The sequence below is a fragment of the Canis lupus genome, chromosome 9, assembly GCF_048164855.1.
Source record: "Canis lupus baileyi chromosome 9, mCanLup2.hap1, whole genome shotgun sequence".
NCBI lineage: Eukaryota > Metazoa > Chordata > Mammalia > Carnivora > Canidae > Canis > Canis lupus.
In genome coordinates, this window is record NC_132846.1 from 54,903,203 (window position 1) to 54,924,692 (window position 21,490).

Below are 21,490 nucleotides of genomic sequence, written 5' to 3' on the forward strand. Positions count from 1 at the left end.
ACCAATAAATCAAGAAATATTTACAATTATGGAAAGAAATATCTATTAAAAGTTAAAAGTAATTGTTTCTAGGGCAACAGAAAACAAGACTGTGGGGAGGAATTACTCAGGGGACTCCTGTTTATATTACCAAGCTCCCAATGTAGTTTGCTTTTTAAATCCATGTAGCTTGCATTATTTTAATGAAAATTAAAATTTAATTTAAAAAGAAAACTACAAAGTACAGGAAGGGAGACAATGGAGATGGCAGCATTTGCAAAGCCAGTAGCAGGAAAATGTGAACAAATAATTCTATCTCACTCTTCAAATTTCAGGCACAGTTGTCTTAAAATACATGTCTTAAAATACATGTAACCATGCATGGCTTTGTGACATCACCTTGATTCTTCTCTTGAACTTTTGTTAAAATCTTTGTTAGTGGGATCCCTGGGTGGCGCAGCGGTTTGGCGCCTGCCTTTGGCCCAGGGCGCGATCCTGGAGACCCGGGATCGAATCCCACATCGGGCTCCCGGTGCATGGAGCCTGCTTCTCCCTCTGCCTGTGTCTCTGCCTCTCTCTCTCTCTCTCTGTGACTATCATAAATAAATTTAAAAAAAAAAATCTTTGTTAGTGTATTTCCCACAGATCTTCTTCCCATTAGCTAGATTTTAATTCCTCCACTTCAAAAGACAAGACAGCAATATTTACTCAATAAATATTGAATCAGTTGTAACTGCATAACAAATAGCTATGATTTGGCTGTGATTTGGTATAGAAGCCAGACGTAGAAAACCTGAAACTCCAACTGAAGAGAAGAGAAATGGATGATATACATATTTCTGCCTCATTAAGATACTTGAGAAAGAGCACAGTCATTTCTAATAGTCAACACAAACAGTCAAACTTGCACTCAGTTTATCATCTTTTTTTCAAGGTCACTTCTCAAAAAAAAGAATCTAATTCAAAACAAGTACAACATCTAAAGTGAGAACTATTCTCCAATCATTGCTATCATTTTAAAGCCTTTTAAATTTAGCTCAGGAGTTTAATAACATTTTTTACTTATTGATTTTTTTCAATCAAGATATGCAATCTCATTTTCCATTTTTATGCTTTCTATTTTTGATTATCTTGTTTTCTTTTAATCTTATTTTGAAAGAAAAGCTCTTGATGTTTATAATCCCAAAGGAAAGAGCACACTGAAATGCAATGCCTTCCATAATAACCAGAGTTCTCTAAGGTCTAAATTATGTAACCCACAATAATAAGCACTTAACTTACTGTTGAAAATGACTATAATAGTCCCACTTACTATTACAATTATCTCCTAAGAAGAAGACATCTCTGTGACAATATCCTTGAGTTTGTAGAACATGTCTCAACAAAAATAAGCTTTTGTTGCCATTAGCTGATCAAATTAATCATTTAAAATCTAAAGGTCATGGCACTGCCATCTTGGTTTACAGAAGAATAAGCTTTTTGTGTTCTTTTACTCAATGATCTTCATAAAATCATACAATTAGATGGCTGAAAAATTGTGGTAGAGTTCTTTTTGGCATGTCTGAGGTCCACAGGTGTGCTGAATACATGATTTTCTAAGTTGATGCTGGACAAAATTATTTTTTTACTGAGGTATAACTTATATACAATAAATATCATGCAGTGTATGGTTTGATTAGTTTGGGCAAAATTCTGTTTCTCTATCCTACTCCAGGCTTAGAACATTTTCATCACTCAGAAAGTTCCCTCATGCCCCAGCTTCCACAGACAACCACAGATCTATTTATTTTTCTAGTGTAAAACTCTAGGAGTAGAGTTGTTAGGTTACAGGATAGATGTACATTTAACTTCATAGGAAATATTGCCCCCTAAATCACATTTTCTATTCAAACCAGAGAGGTTTAGCAGTTTCACACTCACCCACTGGATTATCAATCTTCTTGATTCAGCCATTCTAGTTGCTATAAAGTGGTATCTCTTTGTGTCTTACTCTGTCTTTCCCTGATTGTTAATGATGTTGAGAATCTTTTCATGTACCTAATAACCATTTGTATATTTTCTTTTGTCAAGTGTCTGTTCAATTATTTAATTGGGCTGTTAGTCTTTTTATTTTTGAGTTGTGATTCCATATGAATCTTAAGCCTAAATGAAATCAACTTTAGTCCTAACCCCCAGGCCTTTACAATCCATAGCGTATCCTTTTCTAAGGAGAAATAGCTAATCTTAAGCAAACTCGTACAAAGTGTTCATTTACTCACTTATTCTGCAGACATTTTACTGAGCACCTACTGAACTGAGCACCTATTGAATGTTATAAGGATAAGACACAACTTCTGTTTTTAAAGAAGTTACAGTCAAATTTAGGAGAAATGTAAGTAACTATAAGTTTAATGTAAAAAGATCCATGAGTGATATTTAGAGAATCAAGATACCATTTCTAGCTGGGTGACCAGCAAAGGTCTCATTAAAATGGTGGCATTCGAGATGGGCTTCAGATGAGGGATAGAATTGCAACAGACAGAGAGGGTGTTTTGAGAGAAAGAACAAGGGCGAGGCTACAGAAAAACACAGGATGTGTTCAAAGAATAGTAACAACAACAACAACAAAACATAATTTGGGCCAAAGGATAGCATTGGAGAAGTGTGTTGTGTTGAAATCATATTGTGGAAAACATGACCTGACTCAGAAGTTTAAGGATGGCTCACTGAAGAATTACCATGGAAATATTAGTAACAGTTATATAACCCATCACAGTTTGTTGCCTCTTCAACTCACCTCTATGCTTTTTTTACTTCACCTTTGCCCACCCTTGGCCCTATTTTAGTCCTGGATACCCATGTCTCAGCCACTGTGCCATGACTGCTCATCTGCATCTACTATTTGGCAGGCACTGGACCTCTTCAGAGAGCAGCGAGATTGAGATTGAACCCAAAGACCTAATCAACCTGGCATGCTTTATCTTCCGTTCTGGGCTTGCCAAGCAGAGCCTTCAGAGCAGCTCTCTTGGAGGGGAAGGGAGCCTCCTAAGGTAGAGAACCAGAGGAGGTTTGTCTGCTAGGCTGCTCTGCTCACAGAGTGAGAAATGACTTGCAAAGATACACATACTCTTAGAGTTCCTGGCTTGGGCGTCAAACCAGACCCATGCCAAGGCAGCCAACTGGTTGCTGGGGAAGCAACCGAAGCAGGTCATCCCTCCCTCCTAAGACACACACCTGTGTCTCCACAGCTTAGGAAGTGGCTTGTGACCATTTTGTGGAGTCCTTGAGAGCTGTGAGGAAGGTCACAGAAGGATTTGAAGAGAAAGAGTAGAGAGCAACTTTTCCAGAATTGTGTGCATGCTGGCTTCTTGCCGATCACAAGAGGATAGTCTACTTCAGTCCTAGGAATCTGCAGACTGAAAGAGTTTGTCAACAACTCAGGATAGTTGGAGAGCACAAAAAATCCAAATTTACTGACCAGTAGCATCTCTTACTACCAGAGCCACTGATAGGGAAAAAACAGGCTAATACTTAAGTCACAGCAATCTATAATGGTAGGGTTACTTTTTTATAACAATTAAGAAGTCATTTGCAGAGCAGTCCCAAACTGACTCTTGGTAGGAGAGAGATGGTAGCGTTATTGCAAAGGTCCTCAACATCATACAAATGTTTGTATTTCTTCAACTGACTAAAAGTGTAACTAGGATGATCCTCAAGAGTGAGTTTTTTACTTTAGCTAAAAGAGAAGTTCTCTAAAGCACTGAAAGTCACTCTCCTAGAGCAATGGCCTCAAATGATCATGCATTTTACACCAGAGGATTTAGTCTGAATAAATGTTTTCATATCTATGCCAAGCTGAAAAGTAAACCAGAATGACTTTTCATCTCTAAGAAAGAATAATTCACGAATCCGTTAACCATTTCTTGTAACATAATTTGCAAAAGTTAATTCTTTAAGTAAGGGCTTTTCACCTTGATCAAAATTGATAGAACATAAAAGAATATTTGCTGAGTCTGAGTTCTAAGGAAAAAATGCTTACAAAATATTCTAAATCATGTAAGTTCTGAACAGTTTTATGAACTAATCACTGCTATTTAGCCAAGATTCCTCAACAGTGATGAATCTGAAGAACAAAAAATAGGTAGGAGCACTTTTTCTTTGCAACTGTTAAGTGTAAATAATCTACATTTTAGTGAGTGCCTACTAGGCTCTTATGCTAAACATTTTTATATAAATTACTTTATTTCATCCAATCAACGCCAGTGGATTCTGACCTCTCCAATACTACTTCTCTCATATTTTTTTGGTGATTTCACCCATATCAAGTCTCAATTACTCTTGAGGCAAGGAGGAAGAGAAATAAGGTTCCAACTCTATCCTTCTAGTTGCAGACCAGAAATAATCTTAGAGTTGTTCTTGACTCCTGTTTTTTTTTTTTTTTTTTTTACCCATATCCAATTCATGAGAAATCTCCATTCGCTGTACCTTTTAAATCTATACAAACTCCAACCATTCTTAGCATCTCCAGGGCTCCTCCTCTTGTCCAAAGCACCATCCTCTCTATTGTTGGTCTCCTCGTTTCCATCCTTTGCTCTCTTTGGTTTACTTTCAAAGCAGTAGCCAGATTAATTCTTTTATTGTTTTTAATTTTTTAAATTTAAATTCAATTAGCCAACTTATAGTACATCATTAGTTTCAGGTGTAGAGTTCAATACTTCATCAGTTGCACTTTTAAAATAAGTTGGATTATACCATTCCTCTCAAGATTCTTGATCTCATTCTGATAAAAGTAAAAAGATGAAGTTTTTCTGATGATTTATTAGACACATATGATCTGGCTCCCCACTAGGTCTCTGACTTCTCCCACATTTCCTACTCCCCCACTGTCTCAACTCCAGCCACACAGCCTCCTTTCTTTCTTCAAACATTGCAGGTATATATAGAAAAAAAAAAGAAAGAAAAGAAAAGAAAAGAAAAGAAAAGAAAAGAAAAGAAAAGAAAAGAAAAGAAAGAAAAGAAAAGAAAGAAAAGAAAAGAAAAGAAAAGAAAAGAAAAGAAAAGAAAAGAAAAGAAAAGAAAAAAGAAAAGAAAGAAAAGAAAAAGAAACATGGCAGGTATACTCTCACCTCAGGGCCTTTGCATTAGCTGGTCTCTCAGCCTGCACTGTTCTTGCCTCAGATAGCAACACGTTTCTCTCCCTCACCTTCTTCACACCTCTGCTCAACTGTCTCCTCCATGAGACCTTCTCTGATACCCTCCACCATTCCGTCTCCACTTTTGAGTTCTTTCTTTTCTTGGCATTCCTTTTCCCCATAGCATTTACTATTATTATCAAATATACTCTGTGTTTTACTAATTTTTTTAATTGTCCCTCTCTCCCCACTAGAATATAAGCATGAAAAGAGCAGAAATTTCTGCCTGTTTAGTTTATGGCTATAGCCCTAGCTCCTAGAATCATAGATCAATACACAGAAAGCAATCAATAAATATTTGTTGAATAAATGCATATCATGTTTTTAAATTCTTATAATCAGTCAAACAGGCTCACTCTCTTGAATGTATAACTTTTAAGCCCTTAAGTTATTCGAGTCAGTATTAATAAATTAATTAAACTGCCTTTTAAGCAGTAAATTAATCTTTCTGTTTTAGATGCATTTCATCCACCAGTTTGCAGATGTGACTACACATTTTTAATGGGTCAGCTTCTGCCTATTGACCTTTAGAAAAAAACCCACATTTATTACAAGCAAACATAAAAGAGACCTGCAACTGCTGCTGAAACACTGGCAAGCTAATTAGTGCTTATTTAATTTGCAATTGAATTCATCAAAGGTTCATCTTAAATAATAATGACAATACATCTCACAAAAATGGAAATTGTTCCAGTGTTTGGGGATGTTAGAGTACATAATTGCTTGAGGAGCAATTTGTTCTTCCTATGACATCGAATATCAATTGGCTCTTTTTTGTTTTTCTGGCATCATTAAAATTCAGTGATATTCTTGCCCTGTATATAACCCTGACGCTCTCACTCTCTCCAAATTCATGTCCTGTTACTTTCATTAGACACTTAACTTGAGATGGTTCCCATGACCTAGACAATTAGACTTCCAACTGTCTGCCAGGCTTAGCTCAGCTGCCTTCTGTTTTGTGAGTAAATACTTGCTAGAGACAAATTCTCAGGAAACTCAGTGCCCATCATTTGATGAGCTCTTTGTGGAAAGTGCTCAAATCACTAAGAGAGGGTAGACCTCCGGCTTGTAGGTTTCCCTCCATGTGGCTGCACTCACAAATCATTTCTGATCCCTTTGTTGCTGATAGCTACTCTCCATTTTCTCTCACTCTGAAAACAAAATTGTTAATTCTACTACCCCTCCTAAGTTTTATTTTAGAAAAGAAGGTGCACTATTAATAAAATCCCAGATTCAAAGTGGTCAAATAAAAATTTAGGTGAATGAGGAAAGATATGCTTCAAATACTTAAAGTGATCCCTGCCTTGTTGAGTTTGCGGCTTTCACCAGACTCTTTCTCTCCATCAGAGATGGGAAACTATTTGTTGTCTGGCTGACTCAGCACTCAACGAGTATTTGTTCTAAGCTCTTGCACAGATATACATGCTAAATGGAGCAATGATTAAGAATGATACATTGAACCTAAGTTTTATTTCCTCTCCCTTCTAAGGGACCCCTAAAAGATGGGAAAGGAATTTTTGATATACATAAATCCACAAGGACAGAGAGGATAGATGAGGATACAGGGGTGGTCTGGTGAGTTATGGAATTCTGAGAAGTAAAAAGACAAAGGAGAAGGAAGGCAAATGTGAGAGTACTTACAGGAAGCATATATCTGAAGATAGCTTCCTTGCCCTGTAGAACATCTGAAGGGCATGGGATTGTCATGGGAAGTGATGGATGTGGCAAGAATGAAACATGAGGCTAAAAACAGAAGGATTTATTGGAGATCTACACCTAGAAATGTTAATCCACTGCCCTATTCATGCATAATGTCAGCAGCCAAGGTCCCACCTAACCTATTTAAAGACTCTTCTTTGAAAAAGCTAAAAAACTCTAAAACAAGAAAGACCTCCATAATCTTTATGGCGTTTTATGGCCCAACAGCAAAATGGACAGCTCTCCCACACAATTGCCCTAAAGCAGAGTCTGCCAGAGGGCAGGCTCCCAATCAGATTTTCAGTCTCGCTTTTAAGCATAAACATGCAACCTAGAATTACTGGCAAAAGAATGCTTATAACGTGAAAGATGGAAACCGAGATTAATAAATGGGGTAGAAATGAGCCTGGAGGAGCCAAACACTTCACAGAGAACAGAAGAGAACTTTTTAACCAAGCCACCATTAGTGACCTGAGACAAATCTGAGAAGACATTTCTCACAGCAGTAAAAACAATGGTGACAATAGATATTTATTGAGAACACGCTGTCAGCTATAGTTCAACAAACTCAAGATGAAGAAACTAAGGCACAAAAGGCTTACATGACTGATAGTAAGTGCAGAAGCCAGGATTCAAATCCAAATCATCAGAATTTAAAAGCCATGTTTCTTAACATTATGTGTGCTTCCTCAAATACACTATTAAAAAAAAAAGGAGAGAAGTGGTGCCTTGGTGGCCTGGGTAGGTTAAGTGTCCCACTTTTGGTTTCAGCTCAGGTCCTGAGCTCGGGGATCTCAGAGCTCAAGTCCCAGGAGGGCTCTGCTCTCAGCAGAGTCTGCTTGAGATTCTCTTTCTCCCTCTGCCCCTCCCTCTGCTCATGTGGTCTCTCTCTCTCTCTCTCTCTCTCTCGTCTCTCTCTCAAATAAAATCTTTTTTAAAAGAAAAAAATATGAAACCTCTTCTTAAAGCGTTATCTGTGCATTTGACAATTATGTTTTCGGAACCTTCTGTCTTTTAAGCACCAGTCTAAAGTGCCAAAAATATGGCAGTGAACAGAATAGGCAGTCCCAACTTTGATCAAACTGAAACTAAAAAGTCCAAAGCCAGGCACAGAAAGACAAATACTGCATGGTCCCACTTAAATGCAGAATCTAAAATAATTGAACTCATCATAAAGAGAGTAGGCTGGTGGTTGTCAGGGCTTGGGGAATGAGGAAACAGAGAGATTTTGGGCAAAGGGTACAAAGTTTCAGTTACACAGGATGAATAAGGTCTGAGGGTCTAATGTATAGCATAGTTACTATAGTTAATAATACTATTTTGTATACTTGAAATTTGCTAAGAGAGTAGATCTTCAGTGTTCCCACCATAAGGGAAAAAATAAAAAAAAACAACTTTGTGAGGTGACAGATATGTTCATCAGTTTAATTGTGGTAATCATTTTAAAATGTACACATCTATCAAAACACCATATTGTAACCATAAGTCTATATAATTTTTATTTGTTCATTATACCTCAATAAAGCTACAAACAACATTTTTAATTATTTTTTAAAGATTTTATTTATTTATTCATGAGAGACAGAGAGAGAGAGAGAGAGACCCAGGCAGAGGGAGAAGCAGGCTCCATGCAGGGAGCCCGACGTGGGACTCAATCCCAGGTCTCCAGAATCACACCCCGGGCTGAAGGCAGCGCTAAACTGCTGAGTCACCGGGGTTGCCCAATTAATTTTTTAACTCAGTAGAAGGGATGGAAGATACAGTAAAATAATTCTGCCATTAGACTCAATAAAAATAATAGGGAAGGGGTACCTGGCTGGCTCAGTCAGTAGAGCGTGAGACTCTTTACCTCAGGGTTGTGAGTTTGAGCCCCTCATTGGGTATAGAAATTACTTAAAAACAAAATCATAAAAAATTACCAGAAAAATTACAAGAAAAAATAGAGATAAGAATATATAGGAAGTCCCTTTTTTACTTACGAGGAGTTACAGTGAGGGAATAAAGAAAATGAGAGGCGTAAGTTATCCTGGAAACAATTCCAAAAATTGTCTTAAAGTTAAAGAGCACAGCCTTCCAGACTGAAGGCTCCACCCCCACCCCCAGGGACCAGAGTAATAAGTGCAAAAAGATCCTTACCAAGGCGTATCTTCCTGAAATCTCACACTGGGAACAAAGACAGTGGCATAGCATCATTTCACAAAATATACATGTAGCAAATCATCATGTTGTACACCTTAAACTTACATGTTATACATCAATTATATCTCAGTAAAGCTAGAAATTAAAGAGAGAGAGAGAGAGAGATGGTGAGAGGGAGAAAGCCATAAAAGCTGCCAGAGGGTAAAAAACAAGTCAATGACCACAGAACAAGAACCTGAATTGTATCAGTCTTACCAAAAGCAACAATGTGTGCTAGAATTCAGTAGAGTAAAACCTTTAGAATTCTAAAGGAAAACTATCTGCAACCCAAAATTGTAGAGCCAGGTAAAATATCAGCTGAATAGAAGGGTAGAAAAAAAGTCATTTTCAGACATGCAAGGATGCAGATAATATCTCCCTCATCTATAGCTTTTCTAAGAAATTACTCAAAAAGGTGCTCCAATGAAACAGGGAAAAAATCAAGAACATTACACAGGATTCAGGAAGAAATTCCCATCGGGGACAAGGAATACTCTTCTAAGAAGCTCAAACTTCATTGTGTAGACATTGGAGGAACCATGGCTTCAAGCTGGAAAGCAATACAATGAGGTCCAAGTTCTAGAAAGAACATTCTATCTTAAGTCTGAAGGTGGGATTAGTAGAAATTTTCTAAGACCAGTCAGGAAGTCGTTGCACACCTCAGGTGAAAGGTAATTCAGACCTAAACTAAGGTAGTACTAATGAGAACCATGAGACAGCTACAGACATATAAACAGCTAAGCTAAAATCTGATTAGAGAGCGTAGTTCAATTGCATCTTTCTGTGGACATTCATGGCACAAATGTAGGGCAAGGGCAAGAGAGACTCCATGAGAACACAAGTCCTCAAAGATGGTGGAGACAACTAGGAAATAAATACCAGTAGGCTTGGAGGGAAGAATCATTGCATTTGGGATTTTTTTTTAGTGGAAAGGGAGTGCTTACGACTATTTTCAAGTATACAGGAACTCCTCCCTTCCTTTCTGATAGCAGCCAGACTGATTAAAATTGTAGATCTCTGCAAGAGAGGTTAAATACCAAAAAGGAGGAAAAGCAATTGTTCCCCTTGCTTGACTCTATAAAGCACCAAAGTAGCATGAGTGGAGTGGCTTGCATCAGGAAAGGGCAGTAGCTTAGGAACACTTTAGGTTAACAGCAGGCCTAATGGATAGTCTGAGAGCTACATCAAGTGGCTTATGCCAGCGGGGAGTGAGATGGCTCGAGATAGATTCCAACTTGGGCTGTAAGTGGCGGTAGGCCCCTAAGATGAGCTTGGAGGTGTAAGCAAGGGCCAGATTTGTAGGACATTATAGGGCATGGTAGGATGAGTAGATGCTATTCATGGTACATTGGGAAGTCACTGAAAGGTTTTAAGAAGAAAAGTGACCTTATTCAACTCTTATGTTATGTCTGACTACTCTGGCTGCCGTGTGGAAGATACACTGGAAGAAGGAAGGATGGACAAGAAAGCTATTGCACCAAAAGATGATGTCAACTTGGACTAGAAAGCCTACGCTGGAGATGCAAATACATGGATTTGGGATTTTGTGGGGAGAGAGGGTTTTTTTTTTCCTCGATTAAATGGATTTTTCTTTCCTAGATTAAATTGGGTGGGGATAGGAGATCAAAAGCTCGTTTGGGGATGGACCTGTTGAGTTGGAGTTGCCTATGAGGCATCCGGGATGAGATGTCAAATAAGCAGTTGGATATACAAATCAAGATCTGGCCTGGAACTGTATTTGCCGGGTTCCTTGCTTCTGACTTGTGCTGAGATAAACCCCAAATTGGGCAACCCCAATGAAGGGAATTGCCATTCATTGAACACGCCCTACAGGCCAAGTTCTCATTATGTTACAGATGTCTCTATCATAAGTTGTACACACATTTTCCTACACCTGCTTTTCTCCATCTTTGTCCAAGCACTCTCCCAACTCAGCCCCACTGGGACCCAACTGGAGGCTACCTGAGATACGCTTTGTCACAGACATTCAGACAAAACCATGGACTCAGTTCCTTCCTCCCAGAATCCTAATGAGTCCCTGGAGGATGGCTGCACCTGGCTCTGTGTTCAAAAAAGACTCCAGAGGACTGACGATAAGGGGTAGAAGAAAGTTTCTACAGCAGCGAACCTAAACTTGATATCCAAATTATAGTTATGGCTCCACCCTTGGTTTACTGAGTCTCTTTGGATACAACATGCCTGTTTTTCTTTGTCTTAGCTTTAATATGGATGTGCTTCACAAAAATGTTTTGAGAATTGAAGTAAGATTCTAAATTACCTAGAGAGCATCTTAAATAATGCAGATTCCTGGGCCCCACCAGCAGAGATTCTAATCCAGTTGGTTTAAGGTGTGGCTCAGGAGTCTCTGTTGCGGGTTATTCTGATGCTGGTCCCGGCTAGTGCCTGGACAAGAAACACTGATCTGCAGAGTGGTAAATTGCCAGTTTTCACTAAATATCTACCTTAATGCTATCCCCACTACTTGGATCACTATAGCAGTTTTAAAATAAAACACAAAATTATTTGACACTCCTCCCATTGTGAAATGAGTTCTATGTTCCCTGCCTTTAGATCTATTAGTTCTCCTGGGACACTATAGATGCTTCCTCTCAAAATGCTCCCTCTCAGAATCTGACTGCCATGATATGGGAAGCCGAAGCCCTGGGACACTTGGGTGGCTCTGCAGTTGGAGTGTCCGCCTTTGGCTCAGGGCGTGATCCTGGAGTCTCATGATCAAGTTCCACATCGGGCTCCCTGCATGGAGCCTGCTTCTCCCTCTGCCTGTGTCTCTGCTTCTCTCTGTGTGTGTCTCTCATGAATAAATAAATAAAATCTTAAAAAAAAAGAAAAGAAAAGAAAAGAAAAAGCCCAAGCCCCACGGGGAAGCCACATTAACAGTCCCAACTGAGCTGAGGTTTGAGTCATCTCAGCTCTGGCCCAGACATGCAAGTGAAGGAGTCTGCAGATAATACCAGCCCCAGGCACTGACTTGCCCCAGCCTTCAAGTCTTCCCAGCTTCCCAGATACAACAGAACAACGATAAGCCATCCCTGCCATGCCTTGTTCAGATTCCTGATCCTCAAAAGCTATGCTAATGATAAAAAGATTGTCGTTTGTTGCCACGTAGTTTTGGGTGTTTTTGCCACTCAGTAACTGAGATGGTTCCTAAAGTGTTCTCTCAAGAAATATGTATTGAAGTGTAAACACAGTACTTGGAAGGATAAAGTCAGATGAACACAGGCAATCAGTGTATCCAACAGACAGCAAAGCAGGGAAAATGAGCCAAGAGATGCTCTCTTGTTTCATTGACATGAAAGCATCACTGACTGGGTAAAGAGACACACAAGTTGCTTACAGAAAGCTGAAGGCAGAAAGATGGTAACCCCCTGAAGACAGCATGGCTAAAAGAGAAAATGCTGCATCAAAAGGACAGATGAGGCAGGAGAGCAACGCTAGCTTCATTTACTTCACAAATGCATTTATGGCTAGCTCCCAAATCCCTCAACTCTCTTTCTAACAGCAAAGTTGTTCATTTATGCTAGTTTCCCAAACATACTTGCTTAATGTTAAAAATCACCTGAGAACACATAGGAATAAGTGCCAAGGGTAATTCTTACCATCAGGCAAGTTTGGGAAACGCTCAATTATAGAATTTAAAGTACATACAAAACAGAAGAGCAAATGTGACACCCTTCTCTGAGAATCACAGTTCTGTACTAATAATGGGCTTAATGTGAGAGCTTCATATTTGTAAAAAATGACTAGCAAATTCTAGAAACCTTGAACTCTGAGAATGTAAATTCCAGGTAAGTCAAATTAGAATAACATAGAGGAAGAAGCTGTAAATTTTGGGATTTTCTTGCTAATAAGATACTACTAATTATATTAAACACTTTTTAAAAGACTTTATTTATTTATTCATGAGAGACACAGAGAGAGAGACAAAGACATAGGCAGAGGGAGAAGCAGGCTCCATGCAGGGAGTCTGATGTGGAACTCGATCCCGGGACCCCAGAATCATGCTCTGAGCCAAAGGTAGACGCTTAATCCCTGAGCCACCCCGGCATCCCTATATTAAACATTCTTAAATGTAATCATGAAAAAATTGTAAAACAGGGGCGCCTGGGTGGCTCAGTCAGTTAAGTGTCAGACTCTTGATTTCAGCTCAGGTCATGGTCTCAGGGTCATGAGATGGAGCCCTGCACACTCAGCCAGGATTATGCTTCTTTCCTTCTCCTTCTGGTGCCTACCCCCACCTCTAAAATAAGTTAATAAGTCTTTTTAAAAATTGTAAAATTTATTGTAAAATTTAATTGATAAAAATAGAAAATAAGAGGTACTAGGTTAAATATTCATGGTTTTATTTAAGCTATTATTCAATGCCAAAAATGATGGGGCAAGATATATAACCTGGACTGGACTCTCTGGGACTGAGAAAAGAAAAAGAAACATCACACTGCAATGTGAATTAATCCTACTTTAATAGCTAATACTAATGTCTGTGTTGACTCCAGCCATACCACCTTCCCCACTGTTTTTGGAAGTGACTTGAATCTCATTTCAGATTATTACTATAAATACTGGAGTTTTCTTTCCATGAAATACATTTACAGCCCTCTAAAGAAACTCGGGGGTGTTTGTTATCAGTCATGGATTCACCAGGTTACTGGCACTACTCCCAAGTTCTGCATCATTAGAAGATTTCCATGATACCAGTTTAGGTCCATTTCAGTGAGCAGTTTATTAATCCCAAATCCCTAGTCCCCATAGACCCTGAGAGCAATTCAGTCCCCTTTAAGACTATTCAAATATATTTCTCTTGCCTCTAGAGACCTTTTAGTAGCTATGTGGTATAATTTTCTGGAGTAAAATTGATAATCTGCCTCTGATTCCTCTGATTGCATTTATGGCAACGAATAAAATAAAATGTCTGCTAAACTGTTATTTGTATTGATGCATACTGGAATTCCAAGTAATAAAAATGGGGAGTACCTTGTAACATATCAACTTGGAAGCCAAATATTCCTCCTTAGACCAGTGGCAGTATGTAAAGAACTCAGTTCACATTCAAGCCGAGAAAGGAGCATACCCCTACTAATCTCTGGCCTGCTGGACCTTCCAGTCAAGAAGTAGAAGGCTCTTGGGCAGCCTGGGTGACTCAGCAGTTTAGCACCTGCCTTCGGCCCAGGGTGTGATCCTGGGGACCCAGGATGAAGTCCCACGTCGGGCTCCCTGCATGGAGCCTGCTTCTCCCTCTGCCTGTGTCTCTCATGAATAAATAAAGTTTTAAAAATATTTTTTAAAAAAAAGAAGTAGAAGGCTCTGGATATTCACCAACTCTCTGTTTTCTCCTTCCCAGGGATGTCTCTTACACCAGTGTTACTGCCCTGCCATCCAAAGGCCTGGAGCATCTAAAGGAGCTGATAGCAAGAAACACTTGGACTCTAAAGAAACTCCCACTTTCCTTGAGTTTCCTTCACCTTACACGGGCTGACCTTTCTTATCCAAGCCACTGCTGTGCTTTTAAGAATCAGAAGAAAATCAGAGGGTAAATGGCGGTGTCTGGAATAAGCGACAAAGGGTCTTGGTAGAAGTTGCATTAATTTCTGGGTTTGGAGAAGGTTTGTGGTTTGAAAGCCAGGTGGAAAGAGTTGAAGCATCCATGAGAAACATGAAATCCATAGGGCACAATGCCCCCACTGACTCAAAGTGATTGCAGATGAGAAATAAAACCAATGTCACTGGTTCACAGCAGGGAGGTGTGGGGATCGTGTAGAATCTTGTAGAGATTATACTACATGATTCCCAGTCTCCAGATTCAACACACATTAAGTACGGCAACACATAGTAGATGCCACCACTATGAGGACAAACTTAGGAACACAAGCAATTAAGATTTTGCAGATGTCACAGCTTACTGGCTATGTGTGTGTGTGGGGGGGCTTTGGACTCAGCTGGCTTTGTACCCTACCGTGCCATTTTCTAAATGTGTTATTCCAGCCTACTTACCTAACTTCCCTGAGCCTCTCTGAATGCGGACTGTAATGTTATCCTTACAAACGGAGGTTTTGAGAAGATTAAATGAGAGACTGAATAGAAAACACCTATCGCAATGACCTGGAATATTTTAAATTCTCAATAAATATTAGCCATGTTATGAATTATTTTATTATCAGGCCACTTGCGAGCTGCAAAGGAGGGACAGCCTTCTCCTCCCCATGCTGCCTTCACCTACACTTATACTCTGCTTTATTCCCTGCTTGTATCTCCTGTAATCCCGGTGTCCTAACACCACTCTCATTCTTCATTTATTCACTTCTCAGTTTCTCTACAGTATCTACTGGTGGACTTTCTGACTCATATTTGCAACCAGAAATAAACTAGGATCTCATTGTGGGGGCAGAAGCAAAAGGGAAACTTGAATGGCTATGCAAAGAAGGCCAGTATGGGCCCAACACCTGCAGAAAGCCAGAAGTGAGGCCCAGGGATGGTGATAGCAGACTTGATATGGACGCTGTGTGGCTCTGGCTAGGAAAGGACCAGAGATGGGCAGGAGGCTATAGTGGACCTCAGGATCAGGGTCCAGATTTCTCATTAACCTCCAAACAGGTTGGAACAGGTGGTCCATTGGGCATTTTAACCAGAGCACCATAGGTGAATCAACATCTGCTCAGCAGCTGAAGCAGTTAAAGAATCTCTCATGATGTCAGTATGGCGGGCTAGTGAAAAACCAAATCTCACTTCCATGAGCATGCCTACAAGACAGAATCAATTTATTCATTTGTTTGATAAATATTTATGGAGCACCTACCATGTGCTCGGCACTGTCCTATCCCATAGCAATAGGTCAGATAAGAGCCATCTTGCATTTTGTTTACGTACTACTAGGGGAAGTCAGAAAGTAAGCAAGCAAATAAGAAGATATCAGATATTACTATAAAAGAAATAAGCATAACATAGGACAATTTATTTAGAGAGATCAGGGAAGGCCTCTCTGAGAAAGGAACACTTTCTCAAAGAGGGCTGAAGCTGAGGTGGGTAATAGGAAATGATGTAGGAGAAACAGGCCTGACTAGATCATGTACAATGTTGTGGAGTCATGTAGATCATAGTAAGTATTCTGCATATTTTGCTAAGTGTTATGGGGACCGTTAGGGGTTTTCAGCAAACAGTGACTTATTTCTGATGCCTTGCAGAATCCTTGAGTCCTTAATGTGTAATGAAAGCAGTATTCGGAGCCTGCGCCAGAGAAAATCTGTGAATACTTTGAATGGCCCCTTTGACCAGGAATATGAAGAGTATCTGGGTGACAGCCATGCTGGGTACAAGGACAACTCTCAGTTCCAGGATACCGATAGCAATTCTCATTATTATGTCTTCTTCGAAGAACAAGAAGATGAGATCCTCGGTTTTGGGCAGGAGCTTAAAAACCCACAGGAAGAGACCCTCCAGGCCTTTGATAGCCATTATGACTACACTGTGTGTGGTGGCAATGAAGACATGGTGTGTACTCCTAAGTCAGATGAGTTCAACCCCTGTGAAGACATAATGGGCTACAAGTTCCTGAGGATTGTGGTGTGGTTTGTTAGTCTGCTGGCTCTCCTGGGCAATGTCTTTGTCCTGATCGTCCTCCTTACCAGTCACTACAAATTGACTGTCCCACGCTTTCTCATGTGCAACTTGGCCTTTGCAGATTTCTGCATGGGGATGTATCTGCTCCTCATCGCCTCCGTAGACCTCTACACTCATTCTGAGTACTACAACCATGCCATCGACTGGCAGACAGGCCCTGGGTGTAACACAGCTGGTTTCTTCACTGTCTTTGCCAGTGAATTATCAGTGTATACACTGACAGTCATCACCCTGGAGCGCTGGTATGCCATTACCTTCGCCATGCGCCTGGACAGGAAGATCCGCCTCAGGCATGCATATGCCATCATGGTTGGGGGCTGGGTTTGCTGCTTCCTGCTCGCCCTGCTCCCTCTGGTGGGAATAAGCAGCTATGCCAAGGTCAGCATCTGCCTGCCCATGGACACTGAGACACCTCTTGCCCTGGCATATATTATCCTTGTTCTGTTGCTCAACATAGTTGCCTTTATCATTGTCTGCTCCTGTTATGTGAAGATCTACATCACAGTCCGAAATCCCCAGTACAACCCGGGGGACAAAGACACCAAAATTGCCAAAAGGATGGCTGTATTGATCTTCACTGACTTCATGTGCATGGCCCCAATCTCATTCTACGCTCTGTCAGCACTTATGAACAAGCCTCTCATCACTGTTACCAACTCCAAAATCTTGCTGGTTCTCTTCTATCCACTTAACTCCTGTGCCAATCCATTTCTCTATGCTATTTTCACGAAAGCCTTCCAGAGGGATGTATTTATCCTGCTCAGCAAGTTTGGCATCTGTAAACGCCAGGCTCAGGCATACCGGGGCCAGAGGGTTTCTCCAAAGAATAGTGCTGGTATTCAGATCCAAAAGGTTACCCGGGACATGAGGCAAAGTCTCCCCAACATGCAGGATGAGTATGAACTGCTTGAAAACTCCCATCTAACCCCAAATAAGCAGGGCCAAATCTCAAAAGAGTATAACCAAACAGTTCTGTAAGCAGACCCTATACTACTCGCAGTGGCAGGTGGACTTCTAAAAATCTAGTTTCTTGAACACGTATTCCAAATTCATTATATACACAAGACAGCTGACCTAACCCTTTGCAGGTGATGTTTCATGGGGCAAATTTCATCTCCAAAAAGGGGGTAGCACTACCACCTAATCATTACCTCCCAGAAGGAAGAGAGGCTACCAGCACTTCTGAACCCTGGTGATATCAAGATAACTGACACTTTCTAGAAAACTTGTTAGATGCTAACTGCTTTAACAACATTGTATAAGATGTCCAACAGATATTAACTGAACCAGGTCAACACTGAGCTTCTCACTTTCAAATAGCATTTCATAGTAAAGATTCTGCAAATGGCAAATGCTATTAACTGAGTTGGTGACCACAAGATAGAATTAGCCCCATGTTGGCTTGGTCCACCTTCATGTTCTTGGATACAACCAAAGAGAATGTGAATTCCTCGAAACTGAAAAGTCCAGCAGGATACATGCATGAAGCAGCTATTATGAGGTGGAAGGAGGGGAAAGGCTTAGCTTAGTTGTTATTTCAGCCTCTGAAACTATATCATCTCTTCACAAGGACCTACCTGATGTGACCCAACTGTTAGGTGTTGCCCAGGGGGGGAAAAAAACTGGCAAGATTTCAGCTTATGTGGCTGAGCAAAGTAAGAATTGTTCTTCTTGGCTAGTCTTATAGCATAAAATACGTGATCCCTAGAAATATTTCTAAGTAGCAGCAAGTGGGAATTATGAGCAGGGCACACTAAATCACACACTGATTAATAAAGCAGGGCCACAAGGTAACTGTTGGAGCTTGGGCAAATCACTGGGCCACTTCTAAGTCTAGAAATGAGAGAGCCTGATTGCTTCTTCAGTTTCAAAACTCTATGTATATCCCTTCCCCTTAAAATATGTTTCCATGACAAAAAAGAAAAGCACTAAAAAAGAAAAGAAAAGAAAAGAAAAGCACTAAGAAAGAAAAATTTATTTTTCCTATCTTGTAGTGCAGCCACCTCTTTCTCTTTGGAGGCTGGATATATGACCCAGGACATTTCTTTCTTTTTTTTTTTTTTTTTTTTCATTTTTGATTATAATGTCTGATCCATGTTGGGCTGGATCTAAATCACTCAACTAATTACTAGATCTCTACAGCTACAATTATCAGGCCAAAAACAGACTCATATTCACATAACAGAATAAAAGGTGGTTTTGCAAATTTTGGTTATTCAGAGTTACTACTTCACTGTATAGATTAACTTGAAAACATTTAACTTGTCCAGGGATTGGAAGCTATCAAACACTCAGGCAAAGCAACACTAAAGCTATCAAGAGAAGTTTCTTCTCTCCAAAACTGCTAGCCTTTTCCAACCTGTTGATCATTGGACATAATCTCTATTGCCCAATAGTGTTCTCTTACTTAAAATGGTTAGGATCAATCTTTTAATATAGACGTACTCTTCAGATTACCTGTCAAAACAGTCCCTTAATTTCCTCCCAAGCAGAGATGGCATTTGCTTCTCAATGTTCATGAAGCACACCAAGGAATTAGAAGCATTTGTTGTTTCAAGTCTGTGGAGTAGGGTTACTGGGCCCAATGCCCCCCCCCCCCACAGAGATGGTCCCCCAACCCACCTAGGATATCCCAATAGCAATACCCATTTCTGATTATCATTGAGATTGGACATCTTAGTAGAAATATTATACACACTCGAAATCATGACTTATCCACCAGTTCACTTGTAACTAATAACTAAACAGTTGTGTTATCGTTTGGCATGTGTTTCTCACCTGTGACATTTTGAAATAGTACATCCTGATAATGTATTTTATCTTAAGTAGTTGAAATAACACTTTGGAAACCGTCCTAGAAAAGTAACTTCAACACAATTGTTACTAAAATTTGCATTCACAACATGAAATAAATTTTCTTCCTATGAAATGATTGTGCTGAGTCCTACAGTATGGCATTTTGTAATTTGTGAGCTTCTTTTAATGTTACCATTATATGTGTTACAACTGAAGACAGGGAAAAAAAAAACAACTGGCAAATTTGCTAAGGAATTCATAAATAAACTGATGATCAATAACAGAAGTAATAAATTGTATCTTGATTATAAATGGTCTTTATGTGAAAAACTTACTCATGATGACTTGAATTATGGTCCACTGACAGATAGTGATGGCTAAGAGTGAAAATATGACTAGTTTTGACATTAGGAATTTAAATAGTGCCCTAATGAAGATAAGAAATCTATAATACTTGGTCAGAGTTTAATTAATCTATCAACTATCTGAAGATAGACCCAAATTACTAAAGATGAATCTATTATGACATCACAATAGATGTCACAAAATTCATGCCCTAAAGTTTATACATGTTGCCCAAAGGAGTATGTTTCAAAACACCCTAGGGGCACCTTGGTCACTCAGTGGTTGAGCATCTGCCTTTGGCTCAAGTCTTGATCCCAGGGTCCTGGGATCAAGTCCCACATCAGGCTCCCCACGGTGAGCCTGCTGCTCCCTCTGGCTATGTCTCTGCCTCTCTCTGTGTGTCTCTCATGAATAAATAAAAAAATCTTTGTAAAAAACCCTCAAAGTTTACTGATTCTTCCTTTATGGATAATCTACTTTATATCAGAAGCAGCCACTTAGAAGAAAAGAGCATAATTCAGAGCATCACCATGAAAGTGGCAATAAGGCAAAAGTAAGAGCAAAAAATGAAAACTCTAGTCACAAAAACTCAAAACAATTACAGTTTGAGAAGAAATACTCTTAACTGCTTGGAGTCTTTGGGGGAGAATATATTATGACACATCAGAGTGATTCTTATCCTGAAAACTAAGGGGACAAGGAAAACTTGGTAGCAATAAATTCTGTTTTAAAAGATATAAAAGTTCCAGCTCAAAGGGGTGAACTGAGTCCTGGCACCTACCAACCTTCTTCTTTCAAATTCCACTGAAATGACAGTTATAAAGTATAAAATGGGACCAAGCCAAAGCCATATTGTGAACAGAAGTGACACCAACAACAGACCAAAGTCTCTGGTGGCTTTCTGAAAGATGGAAAGTCTGTGGCCTTGAGTTGATGGATAACAGAGTAGAGAAGGCTGCAGCCCAGAACACAGTAACCAGATGAGGCTTCAGTTGTAGAGGGGTATTCCTCTACAACTTCCCTGCAGGGTCCCAAAGAGACCCCAAAGCCTGAAAGTCACAGGACTGAGGGACTAATAAGAGTAATTAGTTGCAAGTCTGTCTCACTTGTGCCCCCATCATCTCTCACATCAGTTAGAACAACTGGCACGTTCAGTGTTTCCCCCAGGCTGAAATCAAGAAAGTGATCTTAAAGGAAATGAGTGATCAGTGTAGACGGGGCCAAGCTCCTGGTCTGGGGCAGGGGCAGACCCAGCCCACTTGCCTACTTCTTCCTTCACATCATAAAATTAAGCCTGGACATTGACATGGGCATCACCATGAGCCCCCCAGCCAGGGAAAGCCATCTTGGGAAAATATATATACACCATTAACCTAACATTCACGATCCTTATCTTTCATTCAAAAATATAAGTGAACCACAAGAATTACTAGACAATTGAGGAAAATGAACTGCACATCAATAGCACACAAAAAAGACCAAATTGAACAAATAGGACATTTCTCTCTCCCTCTCCCACTACCCCTCCTTCTATGTGCACTCTCTCAAATAAATAAATAAATCTTAAAAAATAAAGAAAGAAACAGTCTGTTTTCTAAAGTTATAAATTTAACCAATTGAAAAAGTTAAAATTAATACCAGCAAAAAAAATGTTTTAAACCTCAGAGTTAGCAGATAATTAGTCAACTAAT

At 39.7% G+C, this 21,490-nt stretch overlaps 1 protein-coding gene across 3 annotated transcripts in view; it reads left to right on the forward strand.

The window, feature by feature from the left end:
- The window catches only part of TSHR (thyroid stimulating hormone receptor), a 154,224-nt gene extending 134,637 nt beyond the window's left edge, over positions 1 to 19,587 (forward strand). For all 3 annotated transcript variants that reach the window (XM_072839569.1, XM_072839570.1, XM_072839568.1), the window contains 2 exons: positions 14,386 to 14,574; positions 16,223 to 19,587. In XM_072839569.1, the coding sequence (XP_072695670.1) occupies positions 14,386 to 14,574; positions 16,223 to 17,636 (1,603 nt within the window). In that variant the 3' untranslated portion in view covers positions 17,637 to 19,587. The remainder of the gene's footprint in view (positions 1 to 14,385; positions 14,575 to 16,222) is intronic.
- The last annotated feature ends 1,903 nt before the right edge of the window (positions 19,588 to 21,490 follow it).